We start from the raw sequence: 25,335 nt of genomic DNA, 5'->3' as shown, positions 1-25,335 counted from the left end.
ACCCGCCGGCATGTGAAAACTTACTGACCTGATTCTGAATGTTTCTCACACTCCTCATATCTTCATCTTCCAGTCATTTACTGTTGCACTTCCTGCATTTGGTGCACTTGCAGAGCAGGTTCTGAAAAAAAAAAAGGTCAAAGTCAAAACAACAGAGACGCCCTGACTGATGACATCACCATGACATCATCTGTAAAAATAAAGAGGAAATGTATTAATGCATCACTGATAATGTGTTTAATTCATTTTCTGCTAAAATGTCTTGCAACATGATACCTGACTGAAGTATTACAGCATTATTAAACCATTTAATGACTATTTCTGGACACTGACGGCACTTTGTTGAGGTTAGTGAAGCTGCTTTTGATGTCCAAATGTGACCACACACACACTCATGATGCAGACCTCCAGCTGTGCTCCAACCATCCACACCGGCCTCCTCCATGTGCCTCCGCTACGATTCACGAATGTTTCATAACAAGTTTATGATTATTACGACAATTATCAGCTCGCCACAACATGTTGTCCCTAATAATGTCCCTTTGAGAGACGTTCAGGGTCAGCGTTTGTAACAGGGCTCAAGTTTAGAAGTTGAGACTCAGTTGAAGTGAGGGCAGCTTGTCGTGCAGGCTGTGGTCTCCTAAACATACAACTTGTCTGTGTCAGCAGAGTTCATCTCACATCCTCTTTCCTGATCTGTGGAATCATTTCATACTCTGACTCTGTGTTTCATAAGGTTCACTGGAGTCAGTCAGTTAATGATAATCAACCAACCAACCAACCAACCAACCAACCAACCAGCCAACCAACCAACCAACCAACCAACCAACCAACCAAACAAACAAACAAACAAACAAACAAACAAACAAACAAACATGTCTTCTGTGATTTCTTCCTTGATGGAGCAGCATCTCCAAGACCCAGAGGATGCTAAATGGAATCAGGGAGACCCGGCAGTCCTGTGACTGCATCTAACTAATGCATATGGGACTGAAGGCCGACCGTGGGCCTGGAAAATTCCAGCAGCTTCTCCAAGACTGCTTCAAGATGAGCTTCACTTCTGGCAACGTCATCATCAACTGTCGGCAGCTGGAGGTCTGCGTTGTCTGTGATTTTGTTTGCAGCGACGGTGAACCTCCTCAGCAGAGAAACAGTCTCCAAACAGCAGATGGATGGTGGAAGACGTGGTAGAGCTCACCAAATCTGCCAGGATGGAGTTCAAACCATCCAAATCCAGAGGCCTGGTCCTGAAACAGAGCTGTGTTTTTGATTTAAGACAGACAAGGATGCCACTCCATCTGTCACTGATAAGACTGTAAAGCCAAGAGAGGCGACTCAGAGCTGAACTGAATGACAAGACGACTGTGAAGGAAATGCTCAACCAAGCAGAGATGGGGCTAAGAGCTCTGGAGATGAGTGGCCTTCCAGGGAAGTATAAGGCCTGGGGCTGCCAGCAGTCCTTCCTGCGCTCTGGTGGCCACTGCTCATGTACCAGATACCCTTGTCAGCAGTAAAGCGATGGCCATCTGTCCACAAAAGCTTTATTGGTTTGAGCATTTCAGGAGTGGTAGAGTACACGACGACAAAGAGCGCCTTAAGCATGCTGACATGATGGGTGGGTATGGTGAACCAGGGGAGGCTGAGCCTGGGCTGCATCATCAGGTCCAGCTGGAAGGACATGAGGACGGGACACAGGCTGGAGGTAGAGAGGAAGGGAAGGAAGCTCCAAGCCAGAGGCCCTCAGCTCATCAGCTTCCTCAGGCCCGGGGGGGGGAGGCAGGCAGGGAGGTTCAGGGTACAGTGATCCCTACGGCAAACAACTGGAAGTGAGAGCTGTCCTCGTACTGTGGTCAAGAACAACAAAACCTGTGCCCTTCTGGAGCTGATGGCACCCTGGAAGTAAAGGCTTTGAGGAGGCACGAAGTGTAAGCTTGGAAAATGTCAGAGCCTCATCATCAAAAGCCAGCAGAGGAGATGGAGAGGAGAACTCTGGAGTGCACTGGGAGTCCACGGGGTCAGAGGTCAAGTCTGCAAGAAACCGGTCGCGGACATCACCAGGTGGGATGAGACAGCATCCAGGTGACTGGCTTAGGAGAAGTGATGCAGGCAGGATCTACTTTTTGTTCGTTTCCTGCTGTTATTTTTCTGTTTTATTGGTATGAAAATTTTTGTTTTGTTGGATGTCATGTTTATCTGTTTTGCTGCTCAAATGACTTTGTGTCAAGACAGACAAACTTACATTAGGTGACCAAATTTCGAGTTAGTCTTGATTAACCTAATTATTAAATTCTGAGAAACTAACTAATGGTTTTTCATAGAAGACAAAAAAAGATCAATGAATGAACAGGCTGGTTTCTCAGTGGTTTCCCTCTAACACAGATCAGTCTGATCACAATGAATGAACAGGCACTGATTCAGAGCTGTGGAACCACGCATGCGCATCACAGTCTGCACAAAAGGCTCATGGGTACAGGAAGTCCAAAATGGCGATGGACGGAGTGATGTCCACGTCCTCGGGTCTGTCTTACCACAATGTCGGGGACTTTTACCCCAGAAAGTTCGGCCCGAAACCGGACGTGGTTCCGTCCGGGGTGACCGAGAGGAAAGTGGGTCCGCTGGATAAACCTGACATGGTGTCGGTGGATGTCATTAACATCGGCGATTCAGGTTTGTTATGCTAACAAGCTAACTGCTAACAACACGTAGTCAAACCGGCGGCTCTGCTAGCGAACAGCTTCTGAGTTAGTTAGCCTCTAAGTTTTTCATTTTCTTCCGCTGTTAGCTGACTATAACGACAGCGCAAACGTTAATTTTGTCTTTAATGGCCAGTCTAAACCAGCTTCGTGCTCCGTGTGGTCCTCCGTACCTTGTTTGTTGGCGGTATCGTGTATGGCTAATCCAGCTAGTTTGTTAGCAGTGAACGTACTATCAACCGGTTTAAGCAGTCTGACGTCTAATTTAACAAGAATGCTTAAACGGTAGGTAATGCTCCAGCAGTGTTTGGCGGTAATCTGGGCCCAGAGATTATTTCTGGAGTTGAATTTTAATTTTATTATGACAACACGTCAACAAGTTAACAAACGTTGCAGTTTTTGGTTTTATTTGTCAGTTAACTTCTCCGGCTTTAGCAGTGAGGTGAAAACTTGTACAAATCTTAACTAAAGTTACCTCCTGAGTCGCCATATTGTTTCTGTTAGGAGTGTGTAGTCTGGATGAAGTCTTACGTATTGGACACGTTATTTTACAGTACAGTATTTATGCATATTGTGTTTAATCAGAATGAATCTATTGATTGGTCTTTGATGATGGTGGAAAGTCTTGATAGTAAACAGGCTTTTGTTGGCTCCTGTTTATGATGGTATAAATGGAATAAACTGAGAGATGACCACATAGAAAGCGGCCTCAGCATTTCAGTGTGAAGGTGCTTCAGAAACGCGTCGCAGTCTGCTGAGTCGTCTCTGTCCAGCTCAGCTGTGTGTTTTGTCCTTGCTCCATGTTGACGGTGCTTCCTGTATGTCTCCACAGATGTCCACATGCACAGGAAGAAGCACGAGCACGACACGTACGTCCTGGTGAGTGCCTCTGGGAATTTTATTGCTTTTGATTGCGGCTTTATCAGTCAGATGGGTTTCAGGTTTAATGAATCTTTAAGCACACAAACGCACTCAGAGCCTGTACAGCTTGTGGTAGCTGTGGTTTGTGGTGATTTGACCAGAGAAGTTGTTCTGCTGATTGAACTGAAGTTTCCTGGACTTTTTCTAAAGATTAAGAAGGAGGTTCAGTGTCATCAGTGTGATTTTTGTTGAGGCATAAAACTGATGTTTGTTATCCACTTTATGTCATGATTTTGGCTATTTCGTCCTCCCTGAGGAAAGACTAGTCTTTATAAATCCAAACATTAGTACATTACCTGTCACATAATGCTCATGTGATTGTCTCCGCTTCAACATGGCTGCCTGTAATGTTTGGTGATCACTTTCACAAGCTCAACAAGATGCTAATTTACTTTTTTGGTTTGTGTGTATTTCATCTGTGAACATGGAAGGAAAAACACATGGGAAACATTTTGTGCAAGACCTCTGCTGTCGTTGAGTGAAAGCAAACATGCATATGATTACATGTTGATTATTTAAAGTGCTTCAGCGCTGATGAATCACAGCTCTGCCTGAGCTCACAGCACGACCGAGCCCGGCACGGGATTGTCTTCTGTTTGGTCTTTTGGGGTTTAAGGAGATGCATTATGTTGCAGTCAATATACTTTAAATAGTGAGGGACATCATTAACAGCCATCAAATTAATTTTGAATTAATTTGAGAACTTCAGTTACATTGTAAGACATTTATGTATCTTTAAAACGAGTGTTACGGAAAGAGTTGTTGGTTTGGAGTCCCTCAGTAGTTTTTTATTTTGTCCTTCATCTCGTCGTCTTAAACCAAAAATCCTCTTTCACTCAGAGGTCTGAAAAAAGTTGTTCTTTGGGATCCAGTGTTGCTGTCGTCGGTGTTATGCAGTGACTCACCACATGGTGGCAGTGTAGGTCACGTTTTGCATCCAACTGCTTCGCTATCAGAGACTTGATGAAGCTGATTGTTCTCAAATTAAACTAAATGTGTTCCTAACAACCAACAGAGTGATTTTAGCTTTTTGTCCTGCACACTGTGTCTTCATTGTGTGTTCATGTCAACAGTTCACTCACCTTTGGTAATTATTTTGAATATGTTTTAATGTGCAGGGCACCATTCATCCATTCAGGAAGACACACAGATCCATCTTTGGAAAACTCGCGCAAGAGTTCAGACTGGTCTCCTCAGATAGACGGGTAAGTGTGTGTGTGTGTGTGTGTGTGTGTGTGTGTGTGTGTGTGTGTGTGTGTGGGTGTGGGTGGGTGTGGGTGTGGGTGTGGGTGTGTGTGTGTTTTATTTTTCATCGTAATCTGGCGTTTCATTTCCACAATGACTCATTGAACCCAAATAATCTGAGAAGAATTAAATAATCATTAAAACATACAGTCAGAGTTAATATGAACATGTGGCAAAATAATCATAGTTGCAGTACACATTGGTGCAGGTTTAAAGGAATTCTGAAAGCTTTATTTTTAAATGTTACGGTAAAGGCTTCGGGTTATTGTTTTAGGTACTCTTTAAAAGCTGTTTGAACCCCGTCGTTAGCGTCTGGAGAATCCTCACTCGATAATCCCGTTCTGTTGTGAAATGGTTAGATTTTGTGTCTCATACACGGAGTCAAACCCAAACACCTGCAGTAATCCTGTTTTCCAGGCAGGTCACAATGTTCCAGTGAGCGCAGAAGAGATGAAGCTCTCACAGTGAAGCGGCATCAGCCACGAGCTGAACGCTGCCCCACTTTGTCTGGCAGCTTGATCTGTCATCACGGGCAGCTTCCCGTCGTCTCTCTGTGTTTTATTGGCTGTGGCCGCTTGAAGTCGACGAGGTGCTTTAAGATTCGTTCAGGCCGTTTTTCACCTGTCGTGTCTTTTAATCTGAAGTTGGAACATGAGAACCTCTTCACGCTGCTGGAATGAAATACAGTGGCACTTTATTGCAGTTCTTCACCCAAACTCACACTTTTTAATCAAACATCAGCCGCCGTCATCTTGGGTTCATGTCAGCTACGATGAATTCCAGTCATAATAATCGCTGTGATAAAATGTAGACTTCTTCTGATTATTGTTCTTCTTTCTGGGTCAGTAATTATTTAGAGTGCAGAGGAAGTTCAGCGTTATTTTGAAATTAGAGAGCTGATTTATAATTTGATAGCATTTTGGGTCCACTCAGCATGGACTCATTTCATGGAGAAAGCTCAAACCAGCATGGCAGTAAATTAGTTTTTCCAGAGCCAAAGCAGCCCACAGAACTAAATCTTATAAAGTCTGCAGGCAATTCTTGGCCAGGACACTGAAGGAGAGACTTTTAATCTCCACGAGGAGCTTTCCTGGTTAAATAAGTTATAACAATTCTGGTCCAGTGAAAATAAGGCTTTCACTGCATGTTTTAACATTTTAATGTTACTTTTCCACTTGACTGCAGCTCTCAAAAAGAAGAAAGAAATGGAGTCAAATGGGGGAAATATTACTTAAAATGAGCAAAATTCTCTGAAAAATTTTAACTGCCGGGATTATGGAAAAACCCACAGTTATCTTCAAAGATGTGCAGACTAAAAACAAGACTATTCGTCTGCAGTCAGAGATATTCTGACTCCAGCAGAGCAGTTTTGGACCCGTCAGTGTTCAAACAGCTTTTTAATTCTACAGACTCTCCTTTCAGATATTGTTAACATATTTCATCTTCGATTTCGCTGTTTGCAGCCTTCAGTAAATACAGCATGCCCAAATCCTTTCTTGCCTTTTGCAGCGCGCTGGCTGCCTGTGCTGCTTTGGTTGGTGGTTCCTCTGCATCTCTCACACGTTACTGCAGTACTTTAGGACGATTTAAACGCCAGCAAAGGTACTTCTGTGACTGCAGGCTGTGATCTGCCTGATAAACATAAATTAAATATTCCAGCTCAGCAACAACTAAACTCACTGCTCTGAAAACAGGCAGCAACAACAGAGTTTGTCCTAATTTCCCTCTAAAAAACACGTTTAGTTGAAATACTTGGAAAGATTTTTTTTTTTTCTAAAATTAGAGTAGATGAAAAAATGTAGTGGTGCTCTGTGCGTCACAGCCGAACGGGGACAGATGAAGAGTCCGGGCTAAAAATGCTTCCAAACAACCCTGGGATGTCAAAATTACAGAGAAAACTCGGGTGACATGATAATGAAGCTGAAAGGACCTCAGACATGATTGTTTTGTGTCTATGTGTGTCAGCGTTATTGTACTATAATCCACTTTGACCACCACTGGCGGGGGGGTCTCGCCTCTCCGTAGAGCCTTGGATTAGATTACACGGTGTCGTACACGGCTTTTGAGGCCAAACGCAGTTCAGAGCGGCGAAAGTTGAGACGCGCTTCCTCAGCGCCCGTCGCCCTCACCTCACGTCTCCTCTGGTTTCGGGTACAGTCCGACCGATGCGGCAGCATATTTTTACAGCTGATAGGTGACATTTTATGCTGACGTCTGTTTTTGAATATCAACGTTTTTATGCCAGAAATATCAGATGAACTCAGTGTTTTCTCTTTAAGAAGGAACAGCCTTAAAAAAGCCTTAAACATCGTCCTCGCACACCTGACGAGCACGCCCACTTCACACACTGATTGGTCAAAACTGTGTGCCGCACCATGAGTACGTCTGAGGACGTTTTTAATGATGACCACGTTGTCGCCAAGGTGTCGCCTCTGCGCACACATTAATGGAGGAAACTTTGGTGATGATTAGGCCCTAACAAAACCATTAAAGGGAGGAAAAACCGTGTTTTCCAATCAGCCCTCCTCACCCGTTGGTTTCCCAGGAACGATGATTGGGCTCTAAACCTTTTTTAAAGAATTTGCACGTGAGCGGGATCACAGTGCGCTCATGTGCTTCTGACCTCATCTGTAAAGCTTTGCCCACATTATTTCTCTTTCAGAAGAAACAGAAGAAACAAGTGAGTGTCAGCAGACGCCCTCCGTCCTTCATATCCGTCAGTAATAATGATAAAACTGCAGGGCTCAGACCCAGTACAGTGTACTGCAGGTCACATGTCTCATATTGATTCAATACGCAGATCCAGTAACTGTGAAGGCCTGAGAAAAGATGACCAGAGTGATTTAATTTAGCTCCTCCACCTCCCATAATGCAGCTCAGTCGTGTCTGTTCATTACACCCTGCTTGACTTGACAGATCTACAAGCAGTTAAATTTCCCAGCATAAAAAATCGCATTTAACTTTCATACTGTAACCTCACTGTTACAGCAGCTGTCCTGTTTATCACATGAACTGACAAACAGTGTTTTCAGAGCCGCGCTGGAGTCGCAGCAGACTCCGTTCACGGCATCGGACAGCAGTACAGTGATGCTTGAGCCCAGGAGCCACTGCTGCTGTAACAAAATGTCCTAATAAAACTGGAGCAGGGACATCAGGCCGTCAGCAGAGGAAAGACGTGCCTGGAGGACAGGAGAGCGAGAGGACCGGGCTGCGTCTCGTTCCTGCTGCAGCAGCCCGGTCGGAAACTCCTCCGTCTGCATTAACGGGCTGCCTCAGCCTCAGCCGCCGCCGCCACCGCTTCATTATGTAAGTAGGTTTATTTTGAGAGGAGAACACGGCCGCCCTGGAGACACGGAGCCCTGACGGCCCAAACAGTGGGAGAGGATGTTTTGTGTGAGTCCCGGTGGATTGTGACGGCGGCGTGCTGCAGGTTTCAGTTTGGTCCAAAAAATGCTGCTGCACACTCGCAGCCTGTTATCATGAAACTCTCCGTCCTGCTCTTCGTCTCCTCTTCAGAGGCCGATATGAGTCACGCCTCTGCTCACCACGATGACACACATTCGCTCGGCGCTGCTCTGTGATGTGGCGCGGCGCTCGACAATGATGTAATCAGGCCTGGCGTCAGCAGGGGCCCCTTGTTTCATACAGTACCTGGTTACTGAGCCGCTGTACGAGCGCTGCAGCCCTGTCACTCCAATGTCACATGTAACCTCAATACGCTGGCACGCCGCTGGACATCCGGGCGATGCCGCTGACGGACAGACGGGGGCAGCAGAGCGTCAGGATTTAGCAACCGCGCACGCCCCTCCAGGCGCTGAGTGTATGTGTACGTGATGGGGGGGGCGGGGGGTTGGGAATGTTTTGGACCAAGTGTTGTCTCTCTGTTTGCACACACAGACACACGCACACATGCATGCATACACACACACATGCGTGCACACACACACACACTGTGGGTCTCCCATGCCTGTCGCTGGCTAGTGCTGTCACCAGACGCCCCAGTGCTGTCATAACACAGCACACCACAGTAATTGTAGATTTCACAGCACTCGGCGCTCCCCACCACGGCATATGACTCCAACACGAAGTGACAGGCCAGGACACACACACACACACACACACACACACACTCACTCTCGTTCCCTTGTTCCATTTCTTGTTTCTCTTCCCTCTGACACACACACACACACACACTCTCTCTCTCTCTCTGCTCAGAGGGCGAGTTTAGACACAAGGTTTTATTTTTTCCTTCATTGAAAATTCTGCTGAATTTACGTGCAGCCGGTCGGAGTGAGAGCAGCGTTGAATGGGCTGAGACTTTACAGAGCAGAGCGAAGCCGCCTCTGTTATTCTGTTACGACTGATCTCACGTCGCTCATTTGAACAAACACTTAAACAAACCGCGTTTCCTTTTCTGAGCTGTGGTTATCACAGAATGACGCCTGTCTCTCAGGTGACCTTGATGCATCTTCCAATAAAACCTCATAGACTTCCACAGCAGAGACCGTGTTCGCATCCTGTCTCCCACCGGCCGTCAGCGTCCGTTCTTTTAACCATGTCGCAGTCTTCTCCAAACCTTAAACATGTAGTATTGAATGCCTAATTAATCCTTTATGTTCACATTTTGGTCAAACAAAGCTCCCTTTCTCTCGACCGGCAGACTACCACTTAAAAATATACCCGTCTGTAGATTTAACCAGAAAATAGCACAAAACTCTTGCAATTAAACAAAAATGACAAACAGGAGGTAAAAAAGGCACCGTGCCGCGTGCAGCATGCACACATACATGAATCAAATCGCTTGGTATTACTATACAGCTAAATATATAGCACAGCTGCTGCAGCCCAGCAGTCACATTAAACACAAAAGACAGCCTTCACTTTCTGCACGCGTGCTCTATAATGCACGTATGAGTCGTCGTGTGACAGAACGGATCAAAAACCGTAGAAAGGCCACGCACACCCAAAGAAGCCATGACTAGATTATCCCGCGTGAGCTCTGGAGCCAGACCCAGCGTGCGTCTGTGGCCGCCATGTGGACGTGAGGACGTTGGTGATTAATTAAGATGCAGCCTTTTCTTTTTACCTGTGCAACACTTTCTGTATGTGGGTCATTTTGGAAAGCACTGATGAATGAGTCCTCCCTCTCTGCACTCTGTCCTCATCACACAGCACACCGTTTGTTTCTGCCTGAGTGTTTTTTGAAACTCTGTATTATCCAGAAGTGCCTTAATAGTTGATTGTTTCAGTGTTTTTCGAGTTGCTGCTGTCGCTCCATTCTTTGCATGTTGGTGGATGTGGTGTTCAGAACGGTGATATCTGGAATAAAGAGCTGGACTTTCTGTAACCTGCAGGTTCTTCTGATGAGCAGAGCTGCTCTTTGTCAGCACTAAGCCTGTTTTCTGCTCCCACGTCCTCTGAAAGTCACCTTCCCCTGAGCTGGTGTTTCTCTGAACTGGTTCAGCCCGTAGTGTACATGTTGGGCCACACGGCCGGTCCTCGTTCAGTCAGACGATTCGCCCGAATCCCAGAGGCGCCCGCTCGACCGCAGGACGGGAAGCTCACGGTCCATCCGGCAGCCAAACCCCAGCAGCTTTGTAGGTTTGGGTTTAGATTAGGCAGCGGCACAGAGCGGCTGTTACAGGAACCTGACTGACAGTTGGGGAAACCCTTCTGAAAATCAGAAAACACTTAAGCTTTCGAGGCTGGAACCAGAGACAAATCAGCTGTTCTCTGCGCTTAAAGTCAGAGTTTCTCCACCATCGTGTCCTTGATCTGTCTCTTGTGAGTTTCCCGACTTTAAGGCTGTTAAGGTCTCCCTGCGACAGGTTCAGGGTGTTCAGCGAACGCTGCCGCTTGACGTTTCCTGTAACTACTTTCTCTGCTGGTTCTCCAGGTTTGGCTTTCACATCTGTGATTGCACACGTTCATCTGTAAATTGTTTGTTTACATGTGGAAAATCCAATAAGGATCTATTAGCCGACAGGTTTTTTGATGAGGATTCGAAGGCAAACGTAAAAGCAGTAGATCCCCGCCAGCCCGTGTGCATAACGAATGACCGCTGTTGGGCCTCGAGCCACAGGTTGAGCCACTCTGCTCCTTTTGTTGTTGTTGTTCTTTAACAGTTATTTTGTTTGCTTGTTGTCGTTTTCAGTCGTGGAGGATCCTGCTGTTTGGCGCTCTCAACCTGCTGTGCACCGGCTGTCTGCTGATGTGGTGCAGCTCCACCAACAGCATGGGTGAGCACGCACACACACGCACACACATGCAACAAACACAGTGGCAGAGGGAAATGCAGAGAGACACATGCAAACTGACACACACACACACACAGACAGACGTACACAGACTGACAGAAACACACACACAGGGAAAAAAATCACCGTTTGAGACTCAGACGCTAACAGGTGGAGAAGCCTGTCTACACACACTAAACACAGATTGACAGTTACACACACTTAAACACATGCACACCAAAGCGTGTGTGTGTTTGTGCGTGCGCTGCAGCTTTATGCACACACTGAAGAAGTCTGTAGGAGTTGTGTTAGCAGTGACGTCTCACCACAGGGGTTCACACTGATCCTGCCGCTGCTGGTATACGGGGGAGGTGTGTTTGAGGGGGGTCACCTCGGTCAAAATATGGTGCTTTAAAGGCCACGATGAAGAAACCGAGTCCTTCGTTCGCCTCTATTGACGTGTTTTTTCTGTGTCATCGGGGTGCTAACGTGTGCCCGCGTCTCATTTTGGTATTTTTCAACATCATACCTATCACCAACGATAATCTTGAACTCATACTGGAGATCTGTGACAGTCACATGACTAAAAAGAAGTCTGACGGGTCTGAGACAGCAGGTTAGACAAACGAGGAAGAGAAGATGAAGGTGAACCGTGAGATTATGACCCAAACCCACCACTTCCTGCTTTAGCTGTCACCTGTGCTACTATAAGCAATTTTCCTGCACAATGAGGGATCATGACCGGCGTTTCAGGTGTGTTTGAGCTCCAAATAAAGTTGCTGTTATCACCACTGATGAACATAGAAGACATCCGAAAATATGAAAATAAGAACCAAGTTGTCATAAACCAGAGTCACGCTGGCAGTTTCTTGCTAGTTTGCTGCTGCACTGAAAAGTTAATCTAATAGAGAAAAAACGGGAAAACGCCTGCTGTGTTTTTGTCCCGGTGGACAGTTTCGTGTCCTGTGGTGTGTTCAAATACTGCTGCAGAAAATTCAGTTCTGCTCCAGAAACATAAAGCATGGAGAGTTTTGGCCTTTAAAGACTCTGAATATGTGCATGAAGGACTGGTTGCCAGTGGCTTCTGTAAATATCAGTGTTGGTCGTAGCCGTGAGTGTGTGTTTGTGTTTGTGTTTGTGTTGTGCTGTGTGAGCAGAGCAGCACTTAAAACCATTTCTCTGCCTCAGCTGAGCTGTCCACCGGCTTCACTCTGGACGATGTGACGAGCTTATATTTAGGACAGTAAAAGACACACACACACACACACACACACACACACACACACACAGATCAGACATGTGGTGAATTGTGGCGTCGGTAGTTAAATGCTGGGTCAGGTGTGATTTACAGTGTTTTAAGGTCGAGGCTTAAAGAGTAAACAGAAGTCAGTTCATCATCAATTAATTGGACTGAAGTGTGCACATACTTCAGCGCTGGCTGTCTGTCTCCCTGTCTGCCTGTCTGTCTGTCTGTCTGTCTGTCTGTCTGTCTGTGAGACAGCTCTACAGTGAGACAGAGTGTTTATGGTCAGCGTGGCTCGTGTCTGCCACCAACATTAAATCCTCTCAGGGATTCCATCACTCAGGAAAATGCTGCCACGAAAAGAACAACATGCAACCTTATCCCCGCTCGCCCGCTCTGCCTGCAGATACTGCAGCGTAAGCCACACACACGCACCGCATCGGGTGTCGCGCACACAGGAAGCGGAGGACAGGTATCGAACAAACGGGGGGAAGGCGACACCGCCGTCAATACCCGGACCCGATGAGAACAACAGGAGCAGACAGCGGCCCGGTCTCAATAGTGTCAGGCAGATTCCTCGTCATGTAGAAAGTCTCCTCCTCTCTGATCCAGGATCAGCAGAGCCGGCGTTCGCACGTCCAGGGAGAAAGCAGCTGCGTCCACCTGCTGCTGGAGTTTGTCCAGTTTGGAGACTTTCTGCTTTTCCTTCATGTCAGTGGCAGCAGCAGTCAGGGTTCATTCACAGGCTCAGAGTTTATGAGGCTCAGATCATGAAGCCTCATCCCAGAGTTTAACCTTTTTTACAGGAAGTCAGACCAAGTGTCAGCTGACCCACCTTCATTAAGACACTGTGTGCACATTAACGCTTTCATAAATGCATGAGAGGGCCCGAGTCTGTTTCCTTGTGACATGCTGGTTATATTTCTTTAATGCATAAAGATGGACTTTTATTTCAGAGACTGAGAGTCTCCATATTTTCTTCTTCTCTCAATAATGATCATTTCATTGTGGATAAAAACAGAATAATTCAGACATTGATTGTATTATTTACATCTGAAAGAGTTTTGCCCCCAAAACAAGAATAAATGAAATGATTAAACCTTGCATTTAGTCTGTTGAACAGTCGTATCGTGAGATGGTGAAGATATCTCATTTCTACCCCTTGGCCTGCTCTGAAGTGTAAATACTAAATGTGGTGGGTTGAACTAATATACCTGCTGTATTAGCTGCGTCATGTTCCTGTTTAGGCCAAAACTAGCCTAGTAGCTACACGCTCTTAACTGCTCCATTTACAGGTATTTTATGATATTTCCTCTCAGTTTACCTTAAAATAGCTTCAAACTGAACATTTAATGCAGCGTCTGTTGTGTTTTCCACTGCGTGTCGGTCAGTTGGAACTGTTTGTACAGTTAGAAAATGTGTACATCCAACGCCTCCAGTGCATTTCTGCCTTTAGTTTAAATGAAGCATAACCCACAAGTCTGTCCCCATACACACACGCACACTCCCACGCACGCACACGTCCCCGTTGACCCCCCCTTTGCAAGTCTAATACCATGTTCTAGAGCAACCGCCACGCTGACAAAGCCTCATATGGACATACTGTACATGCCTGCACTCTGCTGCAGGAATGAATGCATGCATGGAAACACACACACACACACACACACACACACACACACACACACACACACACACACACACACACACACACACACACACACACACACACACACACACACACTGCTCTGGCCCCATTAGCTCATGACTAACGGCTTAACATACGTGTAAATACACACACTATACCATATACATACACGCACACACACACGCGGCAATCTGTTCCAGTGTTCTCCTCCTGGCTCTAAGCCTGTTTGCAAACACACACACACGCACACGCACACGCGGTGGTATAGACTCCATACATGCGCTCCCTGTGCGCTGATGCGGTTAACCCTTCGTCGACCTGCGAAGCTGCCAAAGAGATAATCAGGCTGCAGCTTATCCAGACTCACTGTTCTAGTGTCGGTCCCTGTGTGTGCGCTTGTGTGTACAGTAGCTGTTAAGAGAACATGGGACCAGATTGTGGTGTGTGTGTGTGTGTGTGTGTGTGTGTGTGTGTGTGTGTGTGTGTGTGTGTGTGTGTGTGTGTGTGTGTGTGTGTGTGTGTGTGTGTGTGTGTGTGTGTGTGTGTGTGTGTGTGTGTGCTTGTGTGTGTGTGAGACACTATCTTTCCAGCCCACTGGCTTCAGAGGGAACATGGTGCAGACAGTATTTTCACGTGTTTTCTAAGATTCACTAATGTGTTTAAAGTGAGAAAATGATGTTCATGGACTGACGGCGAGCTTTCTGACAAGCTGAATGTGAGAGACCGATCTTGTCTCGCCCCCCTTTGAACGGGAAGCAGGGCATTTATCGGCTTCTTGGTTTGAGCTCTGAATAACTTCTTGAAGCACAATCCATTTATCCTTTGAGCTTTTGATGAGTTGCTTCTGGAGATGTCAGATGGTTGAAGTGTCTGTGAGTCCCCTAAAGCTGCATTAATGTGGTTTTTTATCTATGTTTTTATGCAGCACTGCACATAATCACCTCCTAAAGTAGTTCAGGTGCACGTATCAGCCAAAGAACAATGATCATCCCAGTGAGGTTGTGTTTGTGGCCATGTGGTGAACAGAAGTCCGGTTGTCGCTCTCATTTTGGCTCTGCTGTTTGGTGCTGGGCAGGTCGGTTTGTCAGAAAGCTGCTGAACAACTCCACAAACCTCACATTGTGTCAGGCATGAAGCTGATTATTACTGGCCTCTGCTGGCCTCTGAAGTGACAAATAGTTCCATAATCTATAATGTGATTTTCTCTTTCTAGCGGATTTTATAAGTTAGTGTAGAAAAAACGCCAGGGTGTCGGTGTGTTATCGAGCATTTCTGAAGCTTCGCTTTGCTTTGAAATCTGCTGTTTGATGGACTCAGTGATGACTTTCCTTTATTTCACTTCACTTCACTTGTGTTGACAACCTGTGTGTGTGTGTGTGTGTGTGTGTGTGTGTGTGTGTGTGTGTGTGTGTGTGTGTGTGTGTGTGTGTGTGTGTGTGTGTGTGTGTGTGTGTGTGTGTGTGTGTGTGTCCAAGTGCTGTTTAAGCAGAGTTGTTGTTGCACTGTTGCTGAAACATAAGCCGGTGATGAATCTACAGAACTCTGTGTGTGTGCGTGTGTGTGTGTGTGCGTGCGTGCGTGCATGCGTTTGTGTGCACACTCAGACGATTCATCTTGTATCAAATTGTGCAGTGGGCAACTGGATCAGCTTTCAGCCTTTTACAAAGTAAAGACATCAGCTTTTTGTCTCACTGGACCAAACACACACACACACACACACACACACACACACACACACACACACACACACACACACACACACACACACTGCAGCAGTGGATGCGTCTGTGTGTCTGTCCGTCTGTCTTTCTATTTCCGTTTTTTTCCACTCCAACACACACAGACATCCCATCTCTTCCCGTCTCTTTTCCTGACACACACGCGCACACACACACACATGCACACACACACACACACACACACACACACACACACACACACACACACACACACACACACACACACACACACACACACACCTCAGCTGTCTTTCACCTGAACTCACCTCTCTCTCTCTCTCTCTCTCTCTCTCTCTCTCTCTCTCTCACCTGTTTCTCACCCCTGTCTGTCTCCCAACACTCATTGACCCCACCCTCCTGTCGCCTCCTCTCCTCTCAGCTGATGGATGGATGGACGGACCGTCGTCCGTCTCCACGGCCTCCGTGTGTGTGGACATTGAAACCTGTCCGCATCGCTCAAACCGGCTGTGGGTGGACTATAAATACAGGGGAATAATACAGAGCGACGCAGAAAGTGATTCAGAGGAAGGGAGCTCTTATTTCTCTAAAAACGTCCTTCGTCCACTCGTCTTTCCTTCCATCTTTTCTCGCGTCTCTCCTCGTCTTCAGTGGGACGCAGATGCTGGTTTGTACCCAGCGTAGATGTGTGAGCCGCTCACATGTTGAGTCGTAAATAATTAAAACTTTTCTGATTGTTTCACATTAAACAGTTTGAGAGGAAAAAGTTTCCAGAATTTCACGAAAACACAAAGATTAAAGAAATATCAGCAGAAATAACACTTTAGTGTGTGTGTGTGTGTGTGTGTGTCCAGCTGTTTTTTGGCCCTGAGCATCACTGAGAAACCAGGTCAAGTGTCTGTTCCACAGACAAATAAACACACCTCCTCCTCTTCTTCCTCCTTCTCCTATTCCTCCTCCTCCTCTTCTTCCTCCTTCTCCTCCTCCTCCTCCTCCTCTTCCTCCTCCCCCTCCTCCTCTTCACTGTTCTCCTCCTCATCCTTGTCATAGATTGAGACTGAACCAGTCATGAGAGAAAGAGGGTGTGTGCATGTGTGTTGCTGTCGAAGCAGGGAGATGTGTATGTGTGGCCTCACATCGGAGCAGATGATTGATGATGAAGATGATTTTATTTTGGAATATTAGATATGATTGAAACAGGGTGGCCAAAATAATAGAAACACCTGTCGGTACATTTTTTCTGTAAGGCATTTCTTCATCATTGCACTCGGTGACGTGAAGAGACGATCGTCGTAAAAAATGCAAGAATAAAAATTAAATGAATGTACAGAATCAACAGCTCAGTATAAATATTGAACATCAGATCAAGGAGGAGGCGTGACGTGAATGTTTGCCTTATTTTGACTTATTTTTCCTTTTTGTTTGCGTCGTCGTGTTTTGTGTCGCCGCAGTGTTTGTGTGCATATCCATTAGTTTGTTTGTTTCTCATCCAGAGACGGTCGAGTGTGCACATGTGATCTGAGCTGTGTGTGTGTGTGTGTGTGTGTGTGTGTGTGTGTGTGTGTGTGTGTGTGTGTGTGTGTGTGTGTGTGTGTGTGTGTGTGTGTGTGTGTGTGTGATGTCCCCAGGCCCTCGGTGTTCCTGTGTGTCAGAACACAGCTGGTGAAGCAGTGCGTCCCACGGGGCCTTCAGTACAGCCAACACACACTCACAGTAACCGTGTGTGTGTGTGTGTGTGTGTGTGTGTGTGTGTGTGTGTGTGTGTGTGTGTGTGTGTGTGTGTGTGTGTGTGTGTGAGATCAGCTCCTCTTACTCCCACCACATCTGCTTTGCTCTCAGTATGACACGATCTCACTGATGATGTCTGTGAATCTGTCTCGTGGGGTCTCACCTCTGAAGGGACGATCCGCTGCACGAAAGATGCATTTTATCATAGATTTGTGATCTTCAAAGAAGTTTGGATGCATTTTCTGTCTATAAAATGTCAAAAACTAATGGATAAAAACATCTTATATCTTCTTCTTGAGCAACAGTCCAAATATCTTCTGTTTCAAAATGATGTAAAACAGAGAAAAGCTGCAAATCGTCACATTGAGAAACTGGAACAAGCAAATGTGACATTTTTCATGAATTATGTTGAATTGATCATTCAGGTTTTAATGAAATAACATTTTAGCAGTGGCTTCATGCTGTATATGTTATCTGAGATAGATCAAAGTTTGATTTCCTGTCGATCATCCTCTGAGTTGTGACATCCTGAAGTCATGACTGTTGAGTTTTTGGTCTCGGTGCGTCATTGGTTCACCTCCTTAGTGACAGAAAGATTGAGGATTTTTGCGTCTCTGACCTCTGACCTCTGGTGACACAGCTGAAAAATAAAACACAAAATTTTTGAAGCTTGGAAAAATTGTTTGTGCGTGGAATCAAACGCAGCAGCGACGTCACGGCGGACCGACAGATGCTGGAGTACATTTCTAAATCACAGATTAGAGTTAGAAGTTCAGTCACTGGAGGTCAGTAAAAACAAGATTTTCAGCTGCTGTTAAGCTGCTCTGAAATGTTGAGATAACTGAGGTTAGAGCACCTCTGGAGCTCTTTAAACTCCGACAGAGACCAGAGTCGTTTTCAGGTTAGGACACTTGATAAAATGCTTTTATTCCCAAACCTAATCTCTCCTCTCTGCTCAATAAACGCAGGGCCGAGGTCAGAAGGAGCAGCCTGAACAAACCAGCATGTCATTTTCCTAATGGCAGTTTGTCTTAACAGATGATGTTACATTGATTATCATCAGCAGGGGGGGTTTGGGGGGTACAGGTCAGGGCACGGGGGGCACGAAGGCGGTGTTTGGTTTAACATATCGCTGCCAGCTGCCTCTCAAATCCCACGTGGAGACACGAGAACCCCTCTGACTTCACAAATGGATGCAGCCGAGCGTCGGTCTGGTTTCATATCGACAGAAGCTGCTCGTCGTATCTGATGATGACGAGCTGTGTGTGTGTGTGTGTGTGTGTGTGTGTGTGTGTGTGTGTGTGTGTGTGTGTGTGTGTGTGTGTGTGTGTGTGTGTGTGTGTGTGTGTGTGTGTGTGTGTGTGTGTGTGTGTAAATCATTTCTGGACGAGCTTGTTTTCGTGTGTTTTAGCGCTCTGAGCGTGGTTTTGTTTCAGCTGCACGTCCGTCGTTTCTGATGGTTCAGAGAAGCGTTTGTGTGAGGAAGGGAAGAGTTATTCTGGTCGTGTTTTAATGTTGAATGTTTATGTTTGACAGATGTTTGATCAAAGCAACAACATTTTTCACATTTTGTGTTTATGTGTCTGTCAGGTGTGTAATTTTCTGTGTGTGTGTATTTACATATGTGTTTACATGCTAATATTAAGTGTGTGTGTGCGTCCGTGTGTGTAGCCATCAGTTCCAGTCCTGTAGTGGTCCACAGTGTCAGCGCTCCCAGCCTCTTTTACTCCTCTCCTTCTTTCTCCTCCTCCTCTTTTATCCTTCCATCCTTCATAGTTCTCTCACTGGTTCATCTCCTCCTCGTCCTCCTCCTCCTCTTTTATCCTTCCATCCTTCATAGTTCTCTCACTGGTTCATCTCCTCCTCCTCCTCCTCTCTGGGGAGCCTCCTCACCGCAGCAGTTGAGGCGTTCGATAGAAGCTTTTAGTTTACATCTGCAGCACACCAGAGCTGACCTGACACCACGACCCAGTGTGCGTGTGTGTGTGTGTGCGTGCGTGCGCGCACGTGCATGTTTTCTGGGTCTCACTTTACTGTTTACCGGAACCACTGACACTAAGCTGCTATTTGCTGTGGTTAGCACATTCAGCTGTGTGTGTGTGTGTGTGTGTGTGTGTGTGTGTGTGTGTGTGTGTGTGTGTGTGTGTGTGTGTGTGTGTGTGTGTGTGTGTGTGTGTGTGTGTGTGTGTGTGTGTGTGTGAGTTTCTGTGAGGCCGACAGAATATGAACAAACCTGACTTTGTGAATAAAGAGCAACATGTTGGCGTGGTGTGTGATGTCATAACATCAGGCCTGTTGCTCTCTGTGCAGCCTGACGTCATCAAAACACACATCACCACACGCTGCCACGTCGGAACACGTTCAGACCAGAGAGGAACATAAATGCTTCAGAGGTCATTTTATTTCCTCCCTGATCGTACGTCCTGCCCATCACTCATTGGCCGCTCCTGCGCGGAGGCGGCGTCCTTCATGTCTTTCATCGCGGCGTCATCGTGCCGTTTTGATTCCTGGCTGAAGTAAATCAAAAGATGTTAAGATGAACTTGTTTTATTCGTTGTTATTTTGGCTGCTTCTAACTTTTTTGGCGTGTTTTTCACTCCGTCACGCTCGTGACTTTGTTCGGTTTCCCATGGTGCTTCACTCAGCTGATTAACAGTGATAAATGAAGTGCCTGCATTATAAATATCTTAATGCACGTATGTATCTCTTGTGTGCACATTGAGTGTGCTTATACTTAATGTGGTGTGTGTGTGTGCGTGTGTGTGTGTGTGTGTGTGTGTGTGTGTGTGTGTGCGTGTGTGTGTGTGTGTGTGTGTTTGGGCTGCTCCTCTGCAGACAGCATTAAATATTCATCCTCTTGCTCATATTTCTCCTCTCTCATCTGTCTACTCACTCCTCTCCTCCTTCCTTCCTTCCTTCCTTCCTTCCTTCCTTCCCTCCTTCCTTCTTTTTTGTCCCTCCCCATTTTCGTCTCTTTGTTAAAGCAGGTGACAACAGAAGGAGTGAAGGACAAAGTAAATAACGCAAAATAATATAAAATGAAGCTGAACAAAATGGGGGTTGCTTAAGAAAAGAGGAAAGTGAAGTGAAGAGTGAGTGGTTTGTTGAGCTTCCTCTCCTCCTCCTCCTCTTCCTCCCTCCTTCCTCCTTCCCCTCCTCCTTCCTCCTTTCTCTCCTCCTCCTCCTTCTCTTTCTCCTCTCCTCTATTGATCATTTCTGAAAACAAACACAGGGATTTTAATCCTTCATTCTGTTCTGGGTATTGAGTTCAGGCCCGCTGAGGCAGCTGTGTGTGTGTGTGTGTGTGTGTGTGTGTGTGTGTGTGTGTGTGTGTGTGTGTGTGTGTGTGTGTGTGTGTGTGTGTGTGTGTGTGTGTGTGTGTGTGTGTGTGTGTGTGTGTGTATTTTTATCAATTTCTTTTTTTGTGGTTTTATAGAAAATGTGCATCATTTGTTCATACTGTGCATGCGTGCGTGTGCGTGCGTGTGTGTTGGAGCAGAATAATGTCCTGTCTGCTCTGTTTGTTGCTGTGGTATCACGTCCTCTGGGTGTCAGTGTTTGTAAGCAGGAGATTTATAAAGGAATTGAACTGAGTTCTGTGTGTGTGTGTGTGTGTGTGTGTGTGTGTGTGTGTGTGTGTGTGTGTGTGTGTGTGTGTGTGTGTGTGTGTGTGTGTGTGTGTGTGTGTGTGTGTGTGTGTGTGTGTGTGTGTGTGTGTTGCCATGTATATGTAAACCTATCCAAGCACAGCGAGGGGAAATTTCAGCCCAGGTATTGATCCGGTCCGGCCTGTTTCAGGGTCACTGTGATGTCAGCGTTTGTAATATTATTGCTTTTATTGTCTGCTGCTTTTAATTCAACACAACAAGACGACATCAAACCCCATTGATCGCTGTGGATAGATGAGCTGCTACATATCAAAATAAGAAGACGCAGCAGAAGGAGAATGGGCTTAAAACAGTAGATAGAACTGTAGGTATGGAACACTGTGAAACTACTTGATTTAGCATGTTAGCATGCTAACATTCACTTCCGACACAAAAGTACAGCTTTGTACTTGTAATCAAGTACTTTTCCAGCATAGTATTATTGCTGTTAACGTCCAGGTTTACAACCACGAATTAAAAGTTGACTGTGCCGCTTTGGAGTGTAGAAAAAGCAGAACCCTGTCTGATCATAGACGCAGTTTGTAGCTCTCCCTCATAGCTGCTGCTAGCGTTTGCATTATCAAGCCACATTTATTCATTTATTCCTCTGCAGCGTCGCCGGCAGTCTGTTAACTCAGGTACTTTGAACCAGGTTTAAAGGTTAACTTTGCCTTCTTCTAAATGTTTTGTATAAGTTTTGAATAATGTTAAATTGGTGAGCATGTTTGGTTCAGTTGCTAAAGCTTAGCTAGTTTTTGGCCGCAGAGATTTAAGGTTTATGATGCAGGCTGGCTCGGGAGGGAGCAAATATGTGTATAATATTGTCATTAAAGCAGAGCGTTAATAAAACAAGGCAGAGAAAAGACGGCTGTCAGAGGACGTGGTTGTGTTTGTTTCAGACGTCGCTGTGTGCTTCGATTTGCTCTGTAGTTTACAGTCTTGGATGTTTTCCTCCTCGCGGCCGGTTTCTCTTTCTCGAATGTTTGGGATCGTCTCTCACTCGTTCACTTTCTCTCTGTCTGCCTGTCTGTATACATGTCCAACACCCTGTCTGTCTTCTAAACTCTCTGTCTCCGCCTGTCTATCTGCCTCCATCTCTCAGCCCGTCCATCTGTCTTCCTCCTCGCCTGTCTCTCTCCCTGCCCGTCGCTCTGTCACTCGGCCTCCGTCCTGCTGCCTGTCTCCCTCTCTCTGTTGGCCTGTCTGTCTGGGCCTCTCTGTCAGGATTACATGGCGTCAGGTTGGCCAACATGGACGCCGGTGGTGGGGAAACAAAATGTTCCTCTCAGCACAAAGCCGCTCTAATCCGCTCCCCTCATCCCCCACAGCAGAGCCTGATTACAGAAAGCTGGTCGGTAGGCATTAAGACAGACAGTTAGACAGACAGAGGGACAGAGAGACAGACAGAGAGACAGAGAGACAGAGAGACGGAAGGGCAGGTCGGCAGAGAGTGTTTAAGCCAGGCCAGTTGGGCAGCACCGACTCTCTGTAGCTGGCCGGTTATCTCACTGATTAGTTCATTGGCTTGTTGGCTGACTGACTAATTAACTTACTGACTGGCTAACTGGCCCTTCAGCTTACCTGTTGACTGACTGACTGATTGGCTGATTGGCTGCCTGCCAGGTAGCTGTCCAGATAATTGACTCAGTGAAAGCCTGGCAGACTCTGCGGGGATGATGCAATGACTTTCTGACTTAATGACCGAGTCAGTGGCGAACAGCACCGCTGAAAGGATGCAGAGTCGTCTTTTAGCGGTGGCTGTTTGCAGTGTATCCTCAAATATCATTGGATGACTTACAAATGTCAGAAGGTCTGGAGTGTTTGGCGCTCAGGGTTGTAAAGCTCATTCATGGTCTCCATGGGTCGTGTTGCCGACACAAACTACGATAACCAACTTCCTGCTGTTTTTTCAACACTCGCATCCCCCGTTGAGCCAAAATGATCAAATGATTGAGTCCAGAACCTGCAGATGAAATCAAATGAATAAACTCTCTGATGAAGCGTCGCTCTTGGTTCTCGGGGTGAAATACCTCGACAGCACGCAGCCTTGTGTTTTGATCGTGACGTCTTCGTTTCTCTGCTTTGTCATTTCAGCCTTAACTGCCTACACGTACCTGACCATCTTCGACCTCTTCAGGTGAGTGTTCTGCTCTGTTTCTCTCAGCATATCATATTTATGAACAGACAAACAAACAGATAATAAACCGAGTGTAATAAATGATCAGTGTCCACCAAACGCTCCGGTTGCCCTCCATCCCTCCCTGCATTTAACAGGCTGATTTTTAATGTTTCTTTGCAAATGCATGACAAATAAATAAATAAATAAATAACAGAAGAGTGAAGGATGAATGAAAGGACGTCGTGCTGCCTTTTCTCAGTTGGTGGCTGATCAATCTGGTCATCCCTAATAAATAGAACTTTAGCTTTTGAATCACAAGGATTTATTTATTTTTGAATGTTGTATATAACAGACAATCACGTCTGTAGTTCATGCCAGTGTGAAAAACATGGGAAGAGGTAACAGAGTCTGCTCAGCTGTGCTGCGCCTGATGGAGGATTTCCACTCATGAAAAATTAACTCTGAAATTATGATGAATAAATTACACAAGAAGTGAACTTCATGTGACCTCTCTGTTGATTCTGTCTTCATCGTCTCTCACTGACTGTCTTCAACCCTCCGTCCACCTGTCCTCCCTCTGGCCTGCAGTTTGATCACCTGTCTCATCAGCTCCTGGGTGACCATGAAGAAACCCAGTCAGGTCTACTCATTTGGGTGAGTTCACCATGAAACCCTCTTATTTACTGCGCTCAGCGGTCCACGCCGGAGTTTGACAGTCTTCTAAGATCACAGTTATTAATTTGTTCTTTTAATCTTCATCTCTTATGCACAAAATCAATTTAATTGGCAAGGAAACTCTCTGAAAGAGCCAGGTTTAAGTTGTCGAGGAGATCAGTCGTCTCACACATGAAGAGCCAACAGACGCACTTGAAGAACAAAAGGTTCAGTCTGGTGTTATTAAGTTTTGGCGCTGATCCTTTGCTGTACATTTACATCCTGGATTGTCCTTAAATGCATTCTATAGCTCCATCTGTTGATGTGCTCGCTCTCATTCTTGGTGGTCCTATTCCCCCCCTACAAACACGCGTGCACACGCACGCACGCACGCACGCACGCACACACACACACACACACTTAAACACAGACGTAGCATCGACAGAAAAGCTTCTTTCGCTGCCGTCAGGATCATCTGAGCGGCTCATACACACAAACGTCGGCCAACTCGAGCGCACGGCTTGGCGCGTGTGCGTCTTTGTGTGTGTTTCACTGAACTAGCCAAGCGCTGTATTTGCAGATGGCAGGTGACCTCTGACCTTAAGGTGTGGTGTAGTGATCAAGTGGAAATTTCAGCTTTCCATGGTTTTAGTGATGCGCGTGGGTGTGTGTGTAGGCTTGTAGTTTACATCAGTGTGTGTGTGCGTATGTTTTTCTCTGGGCATGTGTGCATGCACGTGTGTTCATTTGAGCGTATTTATTGTTGGTGTGTGTGCCTTAATGGACAGCCAGCAACAGAACAATGGCTCAGCAGCAGCTTCTGATGCCCTTAACCCTGCGGGAGCAGAGCCAGGCCGCCCAGGAATTAGACTGATCCACTTCACCTCAGCTGCGAGCTGTCGTTAAATGATTTCTGGTTAGTTTTAGTGAGAGAAAGTCTCATTTTTACACAGATTACCAAATCAACCTTTGGTCGAGCCTCACTTTTGTTTTCTTATCATGACGCTTCGGTTCTGTTTGAGACCAAGTTTGATTCACAGAACTGTGAAATGATGTGAAATGTGAAGATGACGTCGACCTGAAAGCGTCACTCGTGAAACACGTGGAGTCGTGTAAGTGTGTTCATCTTTACTGACGTGTTTATAGGCCACCGCTGCTCTGAGCTGCCGTGGAAAAGCTTGCATTCACAATACTGAGGAGGACACAGATGATGATGTGAGTCTCCAGCAGAGAGCCTGCTTTCTGTGTGGCGCCCATATAGATTAACTACAGGCTGTTGGCTGTGCACAGCACGACCTCTGACCCAGCAGCGTGGAGGCGATCAGGCCGAGCAGTGGGCACTAAGTGTCCAAACAGAGAGAGGGTGTGTGTCTGTGTGTATCTGGGTGTGTGTGTGTCCGTCCTGCAGGCCCAGTAAACATAGACAACCCATTAACCTGTGGGTGTCTGTTCATTTGCTCATCGGTTGGACAAATGGTCTCTGTTAATCTCTCACACACATGTG

At 46.2% G+C, this 25,335-nt stretch overlaps 1 protein-coding gene across 1 annotated transcript in view; it reads left to right on the top strand.

Annotated features, from left to right (window-relative positions):
* Positions 1-2,476: 2,476 nt before the first annotated feature.
* slc30a6 (solute carrier family 30 member 6) overlaps positions 2,477-25,335 on the top strand; it is a 45,066-nt gene continuing 22,207 nt past the window's right edge. The window contains exons 1-6 of the mRNA XM_070978108.1: positions 2,477-2,667; positions 3,526-3,572; positions 4,733-4,819; positions 11,014-11,098; positions 23,153-23,195; positions 23,766-23,831. Of these exons, the coding sequence (XP_070834209.1) occupies positions 2,484-2,667; positions 3,526-3,572; positions 4,733-4,819; positions 11,014-11,098; positions 23,153-23,195; positions 23,766-23,831 (512 nt within the window). The 5' untranslated portion in view covers positions 2,477-2,483. The remainder of the gene's footprint in view (positions 2,668-3,525; positions 3,573-4,732; positions 4,820-11,013; positions 11,099-23,152; positions 23,196-23,765; positions 23,832-25,335) is intronic.

Source organism: Chaetodon trifascialis, chromosome 13 (assembly GCF_039877785.1).
Source record: "Chaetodon trifascialis isolate fChaTrf1 chromosome 13, fChaTrf1.hap1, whole genome shotgun sequence".
Taxonomy (NCBI): domain Eukaryota; kingdom Metazoa; phylum Chordata; class Actinopteri; order Chaetodontiformes; family Chaetodontidae; genus Chaetodon; species Chaetodon trifascialis.
This window is presented reverse-complemented; position numbering and strand designations above follow the sequence as displayed.